The sequence below is a fragment of the Orycteropus afer genome, unplaced genomic scaffold (assembly GCF_000298275.1).
Source record: "Orycteropus afer afer isolate SDZICR_OR568_19922 unplaced genomic scaffold, OryAfe1.0 scaffold00017, whole genome shotgun sequence".
Lineage (NCBI taxonomy): Eukaryota > Metazoa > Chordata > Mammalia > Tubulidentata > Orycteropodidae > Orycteropus > Orycteropus afer.
The window spans coordinates 10,118,041-10,135,505 of record NW_006921604.1 but is presented as its reverse complement, the minus strand read 5'-3'; the positions used below and the strand labels follow the sequence as shown (position 1 = coordinate 10,135,505).

Below are 17,465 nucleotides of genomic sequence, written 5' to 3'. Positions count from 1 at the left end.
AGTAGAAGGCATAATAGTGAATTGATTAATTAAAAAGAAAAATTTCTATTTTTTTCTTTTGTGGTAGCTAAACAGAAGCTCTGGTAGCATAATGGCTAAGGCACTTGACTGCTAACCAGAAGGCTGGCGGTTCAAACCCACCAGCTACTCCTCGGAAGGAAGATGGGGCAATCTACTTCCGTAGTGATACTGCCTCGGAAACCCAAGGAGGGGTTGCTATGAGTCGGGTCTGACTCAACGGCACATAACAACGACAACAACGAACAGAAGCTTATACCTTTATAACATAGCAAGTACATGTATTTGGCCAGTATTTAAGCATTCAACAATTAGAAAAAGGAACCAGAGTCTTTTCAGTTAGATTTTTCAATCTAAGTTTATATTTGGGGTTATTCAACAAAGACAGTCCGAAATGATCTTTATTTCAGCTCAACAGCATTTATCCAGAGTAGTTCCTTTAAAATCTTGCTGATTAATTTATGAAAAGAATATTTAACTTAAAAAATGTTATTTTTAGACATGAATAATTTAAAAATATTTTAAGTTGTTTTCTATTCCTGACATAGCAAACTTTTACTCCCAAACCAACTTTACCGTTCTCATTAACAGAATTATATTTTAGTTTTTTTCATTATTAGTTGATAATGTATGCAAAGAATTGAAGCTTTTTAAAATAGATGGTAATTCAGTCAAATGCAAGTTCTTTTTGGATTGTGTATGTTGCTTTTTATTAGCATAGGCAGTTTAGAGCTGATTTTTATATCATGTTCAGTAGGTTAGACTCCTACCCTCTACTAAGTTTTATATATATAGCTTATATATAAGATGCTGACTTAAGCATCTGATAGCTAGATAGTTGTATGCAGTATCTGGAGGATGTGATGAAGCCCAGAAATATTCTTTCAGGTCTTGAGTTTTGCTGATTGTTGTTGTTGTTTGCTGTCATGTCAATTCCAACTCATAGTGACCCCATGTGTACAGAGTAGAACCATTCCATGGGGTTTTCAGAAGTAGATCGCCAGGCCTGTCTTTTGAGGTTCTTCTGGGTGGGTTCTAACTGCCAAGCTTTTACCTAGTAATGGAGCATTTTAGTGTGTATGCCGCCCAAGGACTCCTGCTAACTGGTATAATGACTCAACATGAAAACTTCAACCTTGCCTTGTAGCCTCTCCTTTGATACTCATTATCCCCAACATAATTGCTAGATTGGGTATGCCAAGGTTGCTTGAAGGATTGAAGTGTTACCAGATGGCTTTGGACTCTAATGGACACATTTGTGCCTAGGCTGTAGACTTCCATTGATGTTTGGATGGTACATTTGCATTGAACCATGGATGGCTTGTTGTCAAGCCGAATGCTTTACAAAATTATTGGGATGATAATATATCAGCTAAATATTATGTAGTTAGCCTTTTTAATGGCAAATGTTCATTTTAGGGAAATACATAAAACAATGAAAATGAATTTAGCTGCAAGTTTTTTAAAAAAGGAAAAAGTAGTGGGGAGTTTAACCTTTAATTTTGATTCTCCATTTTCTAGAAGACTGTTTCTAATGAAGATCTCTGGAAAAGAATTTCTGGGTACCTTTTTCATAATTATCAGTTAAATTTTCCTTAAGTGAGAAGACTTTTTTTTTTTTTTTTAAAAAAAAAAAAAGTATAATTCACCCTTATATTAGAGAACTATTTCTGGGGTTTAAGTGGGAACTGGGTTGTAGAGTTGGTCATTCCCAGTTTTATGTATTGGTGAGTTTCCAGTAGACAGAAACTAAAATTGAGGATCATCAAAGGATAGAGTGAGAGTATGAGATGGTAGAAGTCGTAGAAAGGTAGGATATGTATATGTAGGTAATGTTAGAAAGTATATACTATTAGTCTTACCAAAGAGCCTTGGTGGCACAGTTAGTAAGCACTTGGCTGCCAGTTGAAAGGCTTGAACCTACCAGCTGCTCTGTAGAAGAAAGATGTGGCAGTTTCCTTCCATAAAGCAATTGTGGACACAGCAATTGGTTTCTGTTGCTTGGTGCATCAGAGGAGGAAGGACAATCAGGACTAGGAGGATATCGAATGTGAGGCTGCCTTCATGAGCAATTGCTTCTTTTGCCATGAGACAGAAGAACTGGATGGTGCCTAGGTATCATTACTGAACATTTTGATCAAAGATTCTGTAGAAGAGTCCTGATCAAAAGGGGCGAAATGCAGAACAGAATTTCACATTATCATGGACTTCAGACTTTCTGTAGCCATGAAGTTAGATGAACGCCTGAAGCTGTTGCCCTGAGATAGTCTTAAAATATCCCTTGAAGCCTTCTTTTTTTTTAAAATTGTGATTTGGGTGAAGATTTACAGAGTAAATTCACTTTCCACACAACAGTTCACATGCACTTTGTCTCGTGACATTGACTACAATTTACTGCAATGCAACAGCTCCCCTTCCATTTCCTCCTGATAGATACCTCTTCCCTGTGTCTATCTCTCCATGTACTCCTGCCCCCTGAGCTGTCTCCCTGTGCATAAACAGCCCTTCTTTCTCCCATGATTATTCTCTCCAAGGAGTGTATCTACTTCAGGTCCATGTTCAACTCCTATGCCTGTCTTTTGTTTGGTGGAAGCCACAAGTGTGGGTTCAATTCCAGACCTGAAGGGCAGCTAGGGACCATAGTCTCAGTGGTTCCACCAGGCTCTCTCTATCGGACAAGCAAACCTGGTCCCCCCCCTTTTTTTTTTTCTTCAAATGATTTTGAGTTTTGTTCTACATTGTTCTCCCTCTCTATCCAGGTTCTCCTACAAAGATCCCCCTCTGAGTGGTTGACAGTGGTAGCTGGGCATCATCTAGTTCTTCTGGTCTCATAGTCGTATAGGCTGTGGATTGCATGGTGTACCAGTCGCTAGGACTAATTGTTTCCATGAATCTTTGATTTTCTTCATTCTTCTTTGCTCTGGACGAGGAGAGACCCATCGTTGCATCTAGATGGCTGCTTGCAGGCTTTTGATTCCAGTCACTACTCGCCAAAGTAGGAGGTGGAACAGTGTTTTGTGTAGTATATTATGCCAATTGAGCTTGATGTCCCCTGCGACTGTGGTCCCGAGCCCACCAGTCCAACTTCTGGGTCCGTCTGTGTGGCAGGCTGTGATCAAGAAGTGACTACAACCTTGTCCCTTGTCAGCTCTACTATATACCTGGGAATTTTTACAGATCATACAAGTACACTTATGGGACCATTGTCTGCCAACCCTATACATGGTCTTGGGTACTCTCCCCTCTTCATAGACATACTTAATAGTTCAGACTGTCCACCCATCTATCCACCCGTTTACCCATGTGTGCCTTCATTGACAACGCAGTACTTGAAGCCTTCTTAAAACCAAGTACTTCAGATTAACTGGTAGAAAGTATCTGCCTTGAGCTTTTTGCTCTTTTAAAAACTATGTATTTGGGAACAGCAACTTTAAAGATTACACAGGAACATAGGGAGCCGTGAGTTTGTGTTAAGAGGGAAGGAACAACTCAGAAATGGGGTGAGAATGGTGGTATAACTCAGGGAATGTCATCAGTGTCCCCGAATTGTGCATGTAGAGACAGTTGAATCGGTGTAGCTGTGTATATTCTCAACAACAAAGAAACCAGCCATGGAAGCCCTGTAGAGCAGTTCTGCTCTGTCCCATAGGGTAACTATGGGTTGGAATTGACTCGATGATGATGGTTTTGTTTGTTTCTGGTTAATACGGCACCAAAACATTGCAACAAAGAGTATGCCTACACACTTTAAACCTGAAAATGAGTTATTTCTGCAGCAACACTTAACGTAGTATTACTCATTTGTTATGCATAAGGTTTTAGCTGAAAGAATAGGCATGTCACTATAGTGAAGAGTCACTTAGCAAAGTTATAGGACAGAGTAGAACTGCCCCAAAGGGTTTCTGAGGCTGTAATCTTTATGGAAGCAGACTGCCACGTCTTTCTCCTGCAGAGCAGATGATGGGTTCAAACAACTGACCTTTTGATTAGCAGCCAAGCACTTAACCACTATGCCACCAGGGCTCATGTTACAGTGTTTAAGAAAAAAAATAAATTCACTGCCATCAATTTGATTCTGACTCATAGTGAACCCCATTGGGTTTCCAAGGCTGTAAATCCTTAGGGAACCTGACTGCCCCATCTTTCTTCTGCAGAGTGGCTGGTGGGACCTAACCACCAGCCTTTTGATTAGTAGCCAAATGCCTTAACCACTGCACCACCAGAGCTCCTTGTTCTAGTGTCTGCTGGCTCTTTAACATTTCTCTCTCTGGAATTTAGAAGTGCATGAGTACATTAAGTTTTTGTTAGTGGCTGTTGACAAGTGCATGAATAGATGTGTGCCCCTGAAAATTTTTGTCAATGAAAGTATCATAAATATAAGAACATAATGTTTACAGGATTTCTGTAACACATTCCTTTAAAAAAATGAATAGTTACTTTTAATTTTGTGAGTTTAACTTTTATGTGCTGGCCTTATGTTTATATCTAGCATTACTGAAAATTTTTTGAGAATAAGTGTATTTTACCAGTTACCTGAAGTCTGCCCTCTTTTAGACCTTTTTTTCTGCTGTAATTAATTGTTCCTGATACTTTTTCTGTAATGTACAGATTCCTATTTATACTTCTAAACTATTATAGATATATTTCCCTACTTTAATAAACAGTATCATTGAGTATAATTCTTCCTGTGCTAGGTGAATGCATGCAGGGTCATCCTCATGAACATAATGTCTGTTTTGTTTGTCGTCTTATACCTGCCACCTTGCAAAGTTCCTAAGACGTAAATATTGGTTGAATGAATGAAGGAGGATTTTTCTTTTTAAATGCTATTTATAAGTCACTTCCTTGACCATCATTTTTCCTTCCTATTTGATTCTTATCTAATAGAGGCTTAGCATCAGATAATGTATTACTCTTTTTCTGTACATAAAAAAAATACATGTGGTTTTGCATTTACCTCTGAGTGACTTGAAGGACTCCTCCTTCTTGCCTCTCAGTGGTGGTCTGGATGTGGAGAGGATGCCAGAGAGCCTCCGGGTAATTGAGAACTGTTTGAATATATGTTTCTTAAGGCAGGGCACACCTCCATACTAAGCAAGCAGTTAGTATTTTTTGAGAATGAACGTATAGACTAACCTTTTGATGTATTTATGTAGAAGTATGTGATCTGGTGAAATATTGCTTGGTTATTTTGCTATATTTTTACTACAGTATTTTTTCTTGATTCATTCAGAATGGTAAAATGGAATTTTACTAATTATGTCTAATTCCATAATTATAATTTTGTGCTGAGTGCTCCAAATGTCAAAGGGTAATGTGGGCATTTAGACACTCAGTAGATTTAAAATTTACCATTTTCAATCAGGTTTCTCAAAGTTCTGGAACAATGGCTCCTGCCCAGAGTGATGTCCTACCATATACAATGCTGTTGGCATCTCAACCACTGTGAAGCCACTTCAGGAGCATGGAATTGGTCATTTGGGATTTGGGTGGTAATAGGATGAGTACATTTTGTCTGTTTGTCACATAGCACTGTTTGTGTAGTTCTTTTGTTTATATTCTTTGTTTTTGGGGGATGAACCCTGGCCAAATTGTGCCACGTATTAGGGAAAGAAAATATCTTTTTGACAGCACATTCCTGCTCTGTGGTCGTTGGGATATCACCAGCATATATGGCATGCTGGCATCTCTGCAAGGGGCCGGAGGTCTGAGTCTTAGGAGGAATCTTCAGACACAGACAAAAGCCAAACCTAGTCTTTTAATAACATGTATTGGCACATCTTCATAGGGCATTTACACTAATTAACCAATTGTGTAATTTCCTTTAAGGGGAAAACAAACTTGTTAGATTTCATAATGCCTATTTGGACTGCTAATGAAAACAGTATTAAATGAAAAGTGTCTATTAGTGGCATGGGGAAATAGCTTATTTGATATTTAGTTTTGAGTTTAAAACTTTCTGGTATAATGTCCATTTATTCTGTTCTTTATTTAGACAAGTTGGCATTAAGAATGGGATGTTTTTTGGTCAAGCTAAGCAGCTGTGTCCTAATCTTCAAGCTGTTCCATATGATTTCCATGCATATAAGGAAGTTGCACGAACGATGTATGAAACACTGGCAAGGTACAGTGTGTGATACAGTCACTTTCATGTCTGTGTTCTGTTTTCTTTAGCTGATATTAAAGATAATCCAGTTTTCTTTAGGATTGTGTAGGTCATTTTTGCTAGACTTTTTGTCTTTGAGAAACCCTTTCCTCAGCATCCCAATTTGACAGCCTTCTAACCTTTCTTTGAGCAGTTCCAATAATCCAATAGCTCACTTTCAAGGGGCATTTTCCACTGCTGAAATTCTTCAGGTGTTCCTGATGGCCCTGTAAAATCTGATTCTCTGCCTGCATAGCTTCTACTCATCCATAGTTTGTTTGTTTTTTTCCATTGAACCAGGTTAAGAATTGGACTTTACTCTTTTTTATTACTACATTTCAATTATAGTCTTGTTTAAAATTAGAAATGATGAGTTAATAAGGAGTGAAGACTCTTACCTTCTAAAATAATTGGGTATGACAAAAGTTAGTTTTAGTAATAGTTTTATGGAGGATAATTATTTGAGTTGAGAAGATTGATTTTTTTTAAAATAAAAATTATAGTGTAGAGATATTTAATATTTCGGGAGGAAGATTGGGCAATCTACTTCTGTAGTGATATTGCCTCGGAAACCCAAGGAGAGGGTTCACTGTGAGTTGGGTCCAACTCAACGGCAGTGAGTTGGTTTTTTTTGGTATGTTTAATACCAACTCAAAACTGAAAATTATAAAAATGTACATTGGCATATTTCCTTCATAAAGGGCCAGATAAGGCCTTTGCAACAACTCCTCAACTCTGCTGTGTATATAAATGAAAACATGTGGCTATGTTGCAGTAAAACTTTATTTACCAAAACAGGTATCTGGACCATAGGCCAGTGTTTGTCAACTGCGCTGTATTGATGTTCCAAGAGCTGCACTTCTTAGCTCCATCTTTACCTCTTTCTTATTCTTTATTTTCAACACCTGTTTGTTGAGTATCCATTAAGTGCAAACTGCTGTTTCATACTGCTCGTCTCACAAAGAGGACTAAGATCCAATTCTTGCCATCAAAGGAGCTTAATTTAGTAGAAGAGACAAAATTTTGAAAAGGGATAGGTGAAGTTATCTGGCATCAATATGTAGAATTGAGTGCTAAGTGATGGGTCACTTAACAATCACCACTGTCCTTAACATCCCAAATAGGAGAATGTTGGTATTAATAAGTGGAATGCGTACATTAATTCTTATTCTAAAGCTGAGGTCAGTGGTAGCATCCAAATTGAGGATAGGAATGGGTGACTGAGCTGGGTAATAATGCTACTGTGTACTAGGATATGGAGACCCTCAGACGAAATACCAGCCTGGACCTCAGAGCAAAAGACATGAGGGAGAACCGTCCATACTAGTCCCGATATAATCTTAGTCCATGGAAAATTTTCAGTGGCATGTAGCTCAGGGCAGCTTCCACTCTGATGAAAAATTTTTCATAATCAAGTATCCCCTTCTGCTTTTTAAAAATGTACCTTTTCTTTTCAGCCTAAATTAGGCATGTTCATTTCTTGAGTAAATATACGTATTAGTCTAATTTGTAACCTACTACTATAAGGTCCAGATGAGAGATGAGGCCTGGCCTGTGTGCTATACGTTACCAAGGGGATTATTGAAGGTGGATTTTTGATTCTGAGGTCTGTCTGGTTGCCTTAAATTTCTGGTTCAGTTCTATTTTGTGGTTTCATAATCCTTATATTTATCTAAGAATTGTAGCCACACTGAAACTTTTCATTTTTTCCCTCTTCTCTAGCTGCTTAAAACAAATCTTTTGTGGGGGTAGATCATATAAGATGTCCAAAAACAAAACAAAAAGTATTTTCACATGCATGGAGTGTCAGTGGCATCCTCTTCAGGCAGTTGGAATGACTGGCCATTTTTTCCTGCTACATCCTAGACCTATTGTTGTGGGTGGTATTTGATTCTATTTTTGTTTTAGGAGAGCAGCAATTACTTATTTGACTGATTGTGGTAAACCATGTTTGAAACTTTTTAGAATAAATGTTTTGATAAATCTAATTCACCCAAAACTTTTCAAGTATTCAGAGCTTTACAAAAGTATTTTCAGTTTAGAAGCTGGAATGATAATTTCTGATGTATTTTTAGTCGTTAATATGGAAAAAAAGAAAACATTAATTAAGTAACTTTGCAGATAGCCAATAGGTAACTAAATCATGACACTTGATGCCACTTTATTTACAATGCTAATTTTTTTTAGCATTTTAATCGTATGAGGAAATAGTGAAGATTGATACCATAGGAAGACTTTGTAATGCAGTGTTTATTCAACAGATGGTGAGCTGTGGCTGTGACTCATTGCCTTTGCTTTGTGTTGATAGCTATACTCATAACATCGAAGCTGTCAGTTGTGATGAAGCACTAGTAGACATTACTGAAATCCTTGCAGAGACTAGACTTACTCCTGATGAATTTGCAAATGCTGTCCGTATGGAAATCAAAGACCAGACTAAATGTGCTGCCTCTGTTGGAATTGGTTAGTATCCAGCTTGTCTTGTACTATTCATTTCACTCAAATCATTGTTCTGAGATCCTTGAATATTATTTCATTGTAAAGAGTGATTTTTAGTTTTTGCCTTTTTTAGCTTACTACAGATTGCATAAGTCTCTCACTTCTAAAATAGTTGCTAGCGTTACTCACAGAGGTGTAGTACATGATATAAAAGTGTTGGGAATTCAGGTAAACAGTTGATAATATCTTTGAAATAAACAAGTTAGTATGATTCTTATTTGTTCTTCAGAAATGGGGAGAATTGAACTCAGTATTTCTAAGCAATATATATATATTTTCCCCTGAAGTGAACAGAAGCCATATTTAAAGCACTGTGGTGGTGTGAGGTTTGGAGTCTTGTAATTCAATTATTCTTTGAACTTCAGCTTCTTAGAATGCTCACTCAGTTCTGTTTTCATTCTCTCAATTCTAGGAGTTACCCTGATTGACAAGTGCCCTCAATGATTATCCAGTCTTGCCCCATCCTTTGTTTATTTTTTCTCACCAAGCATTGTACTTTGTTTCCTCAGCTGCTTCAACTGTTCATCCTTCTTCTGTTGACTTTTCCAGGTTCCTTGTATCTACTTCCTTTCTAACCTAACCCCTAATACCTGACCCTTTCCTCAAGATACCTCTTGTCTTGTCATTTTCTCAAGTGGAGCCAATTTATCCCTTGCATACTCTGTATGCCACATGCTTAAAAGTTACTTTCTCTTACCTTGGATTGTCAAAACTATTACTCTTCAAAAGCTCTTCTTTTAAGCATCCCACTGGGTACTACCTAACCTACCTGTTCACTCCCTGCTGTTGGTCTAGATATTTTCAGTGTTTTAGACTGTCAGTAATGGTTTTAATTTTTTTGTTTATTTTTAACTGTGCTTAATTTACAACTGATAATTTTAATACATTTTTTTTTTAATTTTATTTTGATTTGGGTGAAGATTTACAGAGTAAATTCACTTTTCATACAGCAGTTCACATATACTTTGTCTCATGACATTGACCAAAATTTGCAATGCAACAGCTCCCCTTCCACTTCCTCCCCATAGTTACCTCTTCCCAGTGTCCATCCCGCCATACTTTCCTGCGTCAACACATTCTTATAAGTTTGTAAGTCTTCAGTAAAACCAAGACGTGCCCTTTACATAAGTCTTTCATAATTTCTGGAGATTTTAAGTCTCCATAGAAACTCACCTAACATCCTAGCTTCACCAATTCCTGACACTTTCTCAGTTGCCAAAACCCTTTCTTCTGCTCTGCTTTAGTTCTCCATGTCCGTATCAACACCTTGGACTTTGCTGTCAGCATCCATCTTTCTTTTTAATTCTCATGGCTTCAGTTTCTTTTTTGCATACACTGATTGTACAGTGAGATTCTTGGTTCTTTGAACTTCTCTGTTTTTTCCAATCTAATGGCATTCCTTTGGCCTCATTTCTCTACTTCATAAGGATTTCATGGTTGGAAACATTTCTGATCATTGCCCTTAATTTGTGTAAACCCACAGTCTTAAAATCAGGGCTGCTTTTTCTGTCTCTTACATCTGTGTAGGAGATAGAGAAATAGTACTTATTCAGAACACAGAGAAGCCTCTGTCCCCTCTTTCCGGCAGCCTTGCTTGTCATAATCTGTAACATGTAAGAAAATTCTGCCAGTGTTATGTACTATACATTGTTCAAAATAATTTAAATTGTTTTAGAAATCTGATAGTTAGCCTTGTCTATATTTGCTGTTGTTAGGAAATTAAGAAAATATTGTGGTAAATATTTCTTGAACAACTCGCTTTTTTTTTCTTTTTCTTTTTAAAAAAACCTTCTAGGTTCTAATATTCTCTTGGCTAGAATGGCAACCAGAAAAGCAAAACCAGATGGGCAGTACCACTTAAAGCCAGAAGAAGTTGATGATTTTATCAGAGGTCAGCTAGTTAGTAATCTACCAGGTAAACACAAATCTTTTTATTTGTTGTAGACATTTGTTAGTGCTTTTTATAGTTTTCCAGTTTATCTCCCTTTTCGCAAACACGAATTTAAAAATAAATTTTAAGCTGCTTTTCAGTACCATGAACATAAAAACTAAGAATTCCTCAATGAATATCATCTTGATTTATCAAGACCTTAATGTTATATGAGAGTTTCATGTGTTTAAACTACCAACTTTTATAAAATTTCCAAGTTCTTAATCTTACTGATTTAGAACATTTCAGGTATGCAAAAATGTCAGCCTTCTCCGAGGTTATCTCTATCCTGAAGATGGAGTTTTAATCTATTTTTTTCTAAAGTGTGTTCCACAGAATGCAAGTTGCTCCTTTAAAAAGGCATTTTGCATAATATATGAGAACCCTACTGCTGTGTCTCCCTAGTGAAGGGCCCCACATTTAGAAGTTTCTGATAATTCCTGCAATAAGGAAACCTAGTTATCTTTGTTAAAAAATTAATAATTTCCTAAAGATAATTAGTTAATGATGAGTATGAAGTACCTATTAACATCTTATGGAACATGCTTTGATGAAATTCACTCTCCAGCCACTGACTACAAGAAATTCATTTTTAATCCTCCCTATCTCTCCCCTCCCCTAGCCTTCACAATCTCTCTCTTTATCAATAAGTGTTTATCAAGCACATGATGTGCCTAGCACAATTACAAATAATTATAATATCTACAGAAGGAAAAACACTTTTTAAATGTTTTTTTAAGGAATCTTCACAAGATTATTGTATGTTAAGCTAACAAATTAATAAGATCTTTTTCTGTAATGTAAAAAGGGTTGTCTCCACCAACTAGTCCAATAATAATAGCCATTTCTACGTATTCTCTGACTCTTTACAGTGCCTTTCACCCTATCCATATACCTTTAAGGACCCTCTGTACCTTGTTGAAGCTATGCTTAGTTTATATATCCAGTCTATTATGTGTCTCTGTTTTCAGTTTAAGAGAACCACCATGAATATGAAATTTATAAAGATCTATACTGTCCTGATTTTTCCCTGTAGGTGATGGGGAGCCAGGGGAAAGGTAGTGGGCACTTGGTGGGATGCAGGTAGGGGGCAGAGAACTCTGACAGGTTTCTGCAGCCTTCCCAGAAAGAGTGATACAGTGAAAAGTAGAATATAATCCAGCTGGCTTAAGAGATCCACAGAGACTCTGTGGGTTATGACAAATTATCGATCACATAGCAAAGAATGGGAAATCTAGAACACTTAATTGTGCTCTTAAGGAACCTGTACATAGACAGTCATTCAAATAGAATAAGGGGACATTACGTGGCTTAAAATCAGGAAAGGTGTGTATCAGGGGTCTATCCTCTCACCATAGTTATTCAGTCTGTATACTCAGCAAATAACCCAAGAAGCTGGACTGTATGAAAAAGAATGTGGCACCAGGTTTGAAGGAAGACTCATTAACAACCTGAGATATGCAGACAACACAGCCTTGCTTGCTGAAAGTGAAGATGAACTTGAAGCACTTACTGATGAGTATCAAAGACTACAGCCTTCAGTATGAATTATATTTCTCAACGTGCAGAAGATAAAAATCCTTACACCAGGACCAGTAAGCAGGATCACGATAAATGGAGAAAGGATTTAAGTTGTCAAAGATTTCCTTTTAGTGGGATCCACAGTCAACACCCAGGGAAGTCAGCAGCAATCAAGAAATGAGACGATGTATTGCACTGATAGATCTGCAAAAGACCTTTAAAGTATTTAAAGTGTTAAAGAGCAAGGATGTCACTTTAAAGATTAAGGTGTGCCTGATCCAGCCCATAGTATTTTCAGTAGCCTCATATGCATGTGAAGGTGAACAGTAAATAAAGAAGACTGGAGAAGAATTGATGCCTTTGAATTGTGATGTTGGTGAAGAATATTGAATGTACCATGGACTCCTAGAAGAATGAATAAATCTGTCTTGGAAGAAGTAACAGCTGGAATGCTTCTTAGACATGAGAATAGCTAGACTTAGTCTGTACTTCAGTCATGTTATCAGAAGGGACCACCAGTCCCTGGAGAAGAATATGATGCTTGGTAAGGTGAAGGGTCAGCAAAAAAAGGGGAAGACCCTTAACAAGATGGTTTGACAGTGTCTGCAATAGTGGACTCAAGCTTAGCAATGATTGTGAGGATGGTGCAGGACTGGGCATTGTTTCGTTCTTTTGTACATGTGGTCACTATGAGTCGAAACCAATTCAGCAGCTCCTGATAACAGCTGTAAGAGAAGCTGCCTTGATGAAAAGGCTTTGCAATTTGGGCTGCCACCTAAAACAAGATTTGATTTTACTCCAGTTCCCAAAGATGATATCTACAATAGCCTTATAGTGAATTCCCACTGTTCTGCTTACCTACTGCTGCTCTGACAAGAATATACTACAAATGGGATGGCTTGAACAAACAGGAGTTTATTCTCTTACAGTTCAGGAGGCTAGAAGTCCAAGTTCAAAGTGCCAGGCTCTAGGGGCTGTGTGAAAGCCCCTCGACCTTGGGCTTCAGCTCTGCCTCTTGCTTCCAGCCCACTGGAGCTAGAGGCATCTCTTCACTTAGGCAGCTGCTGGCTGCTGAGGCTAACAAGCCCAAGGTCGACAAATAAAATGGCACAGTCCCAATGTTACCAAACCACATAGCAGGCTATTAATTCAAGTCCATTGAAAGTCCCAAGTAGCATGGCAGGCTGCTGAACAACGACATGGCTACATGCAGGGTTCAAGTGTGCCATAAGCTGGAGACTATTTCCATAGCTGTTTCTTGTATACGGGAAGCAGACCACATACCCAAAGCAGCTACTCAGCTGCTCCAATAGATTTCATCATGGAGTTAATTACCAGTCTCACCATGGGGAATAACTACATTCAGCTGGTCAGCCACTCAACCAGGCCCAGCCAAGTTGACATGAAAAAGTAACTACCACAAATACTAAATAGTTGGCCAGATCAGTATTGCCTGATTGAGAACATTATATGTTCTCACGACTGTGAGATTACCCCTCTCTGTTTTAGTGATCAATAATACTACTATAATTTGGTTTTGGTGGGGGCAATTCACAGGATGTTAGTTTGTTAGAATACTATGTAAATTTAAAGAAGTCATAAACAGCATTAATTACCTGGGAAAAAGAGGGGGGAAAAATACTACTTGCACTAGCCACATTTCAAGTGCTCAGTAGCTACACATGACGTGTGTATAGTATATTTTTATTTTTATTTTTTTTTAATTGTGATTTGGGTGAAGATTTACAGAGCAAATTCACTTTCCATACAGTAGTTCACATATACTTTGTCTCATGTCATTGACCACAGTTTACCACAATGCAACAGCTCCCCTCCCACTTCCTCCCCATAGTTACCTCTTCCCAGTGTCCATCCCTCCCTACACTCCTGCCCCTGAACCATCTCCCTGTGCATAAGCAGCCCTTCTTTCTCCCATGATTATTCTCTCCAAGGAGTGTATCTACCTCAGGTAAATGTTCAGCTCATATGCCTGTCTTTTGTCTGGCTGGAAACCACAGGTGTGGGTTCAGTTCCAGACCTGAAAGGCAGCTAGGGGCCATAGTCTCAGTGGTTCCACTAGGCTCTATTGGCCCAGCAAACCTGGTCCCCACTTTTTTTTTTTTTTTCTTTTTCCAAATGATTTTGAGTTTTGTTCCATATTGTTCTCCCTCTCTATTGAGGATCTCCTACCTAGATCCCCTTCCAAGTGGATGACAGTGGTAGCCGGGCACCATCTAGTTTTTCTGGTCTCATAGTTGTATAGGCTGCAGATCAGATGGTGTACCAGTCGCTAGGACTAATTGTTTCCATGAATTTTGGTTCTCTTCATTCTTCTTTGCTCTGGACGAGGAGAGACCCATCGTTGCATCTAGATGGCAGCTTGCTAGCTTTTAAGATCCCAGTCGCTACTTCTCAAAGTAGGAGGTGGAACAATGTTTTGTATAGTATGTTATGCCAATTGATCTTGATGTCCCCTGCGACTATGGTCCCAAGCCCGCAGGTTCAACTACTGCTGGCTGTGACTAAGCAGTGACCACAACCTTGTCCCTTGTCAGCTCTACTATATGATGTGTGTATAGTATTGGACATAGTATAGGACAGCAGTTATAGATGTCTCCATCATCATAGAAATTCTGTTGGACAACACAAATATAGATAATGGAAACTTAGTTCTTTGAGGCTTTATTCTTCTGTGTCTGTATTGGACAGCCAAGTTCTGGGTACCAAGGTTGCGATATTACACCATTTACAACCTAGAGTAATAATTGCTGTTCAAGGACAGATACCAAGTCTTAACCTACTTGGAGTTCTTGTATCTTTGAGAATTGGAGTTCTCATATCATTGTTTTTCTTCTTTCCTTCTAGGAGACTTGGTTCTAACAGCTGTTATATTTTTCTTCATGTTTCTAGTGGCTGTACTAGATTTGGGTCTCAAGACCTATTTACTTTGTCCTTAGAGAATGCGCTTTCCTTAAAAGTGTTTACTTAATGTTATACTAGCAACCCTCTTGGAATTTTGGTGCTGATTCTAACCTTAACTTTTCTACCCTCAGCTGAGGTGACGAGTACTCATTAGGATTAGAGGTAGGGTATTCCCCATGCCTCCTCCCACCTTCATGTCAGTCCCATTTCAGTCCATCCAGTGAGTGGAGAGGAGCTTTTGTTCTTTCTCAGGAGGACTGTTCAGTTATATGTAATTGATTGTGGTCAATTTGGTGGTGTTTCATACAATAGCTCTTTATTTTGTAGGTCACCAGAGCTTCCTATTTTGTAGGTACTAGTGACTAATAATTCTGTTTCAGTATCTTCAAGATACTCAAAAACTATGGGGAAACTCAAAACCCATAGGGAGACTTTTCTAAGTCCCCTCACCCCCAACACACACACACAATATCCAGGATTATTAGTGACTCTTTGTAATCTTGCAAGTCAGTGAAAACCACTTGGCTTACCAGATCTATAAGGGAACAGTCATGATCATATTGGGGTGGGGTAAGGCATAGTCAGCAATGGGAGGGAAAAAAGAGAGACATAAAGTCTTTCCAGAACATGAATAGCTGTGTATAGTGTTCGTCTGCCTTTGGTCAACCTAGTATAAGATTGGTCCATTTCCTTGGGTCTCTTTCCCTTCCATTTTGAAAAACACTCAAGATAGGTTTCACTTTGAATTTTGCCTTTTTCCAAATGGATTCCTATGACTTGTTATTTTTTTTTCTTTGGTTGGGAGTGGGGCATTGGTTAACTCTTGACTCTCTGCTAATCTTACTTTCCCTTTGTTGTAACTTGGACTCTCAGATGGCACAAATGGGAGTCAGTACTCTTAACATCTTTCAGTTAACTTCCTTTAGGGAATAAATGATTGTGGTTTAAAATTGTCTCAGGAGTCTTTGGGTGTGTGGTTAATATACTCTGCTATTAACCAAAAGTTGAGAGGTTCAGGTCCACTCAGAGACAACCTCAGAAGAAAGGCCTGGTTACATACTTCTGGAAAAATCAGCCATTGAAAATTTTATGGAGCACAGGTCAATGCTGACACACATGGGCTAGCCGTCTGTTGGAATTGATGTGATAACAGCTAATATGATCAACTTGTCTCATCTACTTCCATGGCTATAGGTCAGTAAAGCCGGGAATCTCCTAACTTTCTGTCAGACATTACTGCCTCCAGAGGTTCTTCTGAAAGAATCTAGACTAGACTGTGTCTTCCTTCTACTGAAGACCACTTAGGATAATAGGAGCCAGATTTCACAAGAAGAGTGATGAGCAGAAGATAGTGGACTTCACTCCGAACTCTCTCTTACTAAGATCTTTTTGAACACCAGTCACACACATGGTCTTTTCCTCATTGGTGGGGAATATTTATTTGATGATGTGGAGACCATCTTAATAATAATTATAGTTTCCCTATCTGAACCTCTTTCCTAGTTAAACATACCTTTTATAAGCTTTTAGGACAAATAGAGGAAAACAAGGCCCCAACTTAAATCAATAGAATTCATTAACATCCTTTGGGTGAGGCGTAGAACCTTGCATCTTTAAGATTGTAACTTGTTGTTGTTATGTGCTGTTGAGTCGGACCCAACTCACAGCAACCCCTCCTTGGGTTTCTGAGGCAGTATCACTATGGAAGTAGATTGCCCCGTCTTCCTTTTGAGACGTGCTGGTGGGTTTGGACTGCCAGCCTTCTGGTTAGCAGTCAAGTGCCTTATGCTACCAGAGCTCCTAGATCATAATTTAGTGACTGCTAATTGCTGGCTTAGCTGTAGGGAGATTAGTGCCTTTTCAGGAAGATAATCTTGGTCGATAAAGGAAATCTTTCTGTCATCCTTCAACCCCCAGTTTGTTTGCATAAGAGCTTTCATATCCAGGCTATTAATACCACTTTTGTCCAGACTGACGGCAAGTTACATTTTTGGGTTTGAGCCTCAGAAGTTCTTGATCTAGTTCTCATTCAGAGAAAATTGACTGAAACCATTGGGAAGTTTGGATGTCACCAAAATCATAGTAGAGTTCCTAAGTCTGCTGGTATGTTTGTAAATCATACTAGTAGAATCATTTAATAGTCAGTTACTTAGTTAGGAATTCAAAAGTGCATACGGTTAAGTGCACAACTACTAGCTGAAAGATGGGTGGTTCCAACCCATCCACAGGGTCCTTGGAAGACAGATCTGGCATTCTGCTTCTGAAAGGTCACAGCCTTGGAAACCCTATGGAACAGTTCGGTTCTGCACTCTTGGGGTCACTGTGAATCAGAATTGAGTTAACGAGAACAACACAATAACATTACTTAATTTTGTGAGTAGGACAAATTTTGATACTGAGTGAGAGATAAAAATCACATTCTTTTGGTAA

The 17,465-nt window shown here is 38.4% G+C and overlaps 1 protein-coding gene across 1 annotated transcript in view; it reads left to right on the top strand.

Moving 5' to 3' along the window:
* The window catches only part of REV1 (REV1 DNA directed polymerase), an 88,338-nt gene that overhangs the window by 56,951 nt on the left and 13,922 nt on the right, over positions 1–17,465 (top strand). The window contains exons 9-11 of the mRNA XM_007959471.2: positions 6,014–6,142; positions 8,472–8,626; positions 10,458–10,577. Coding sequence (XP_007957662.1) covers positions 6,014–6,142; positions 8,472–8,626; positions 10,458–10,577 — 404 coding nt within the window. The remainder of the gene's footprint in view (positions 1–6,013; positions 6,143–8,471; positions 8,627–10,457; positions 10,578–17,465) is intronic.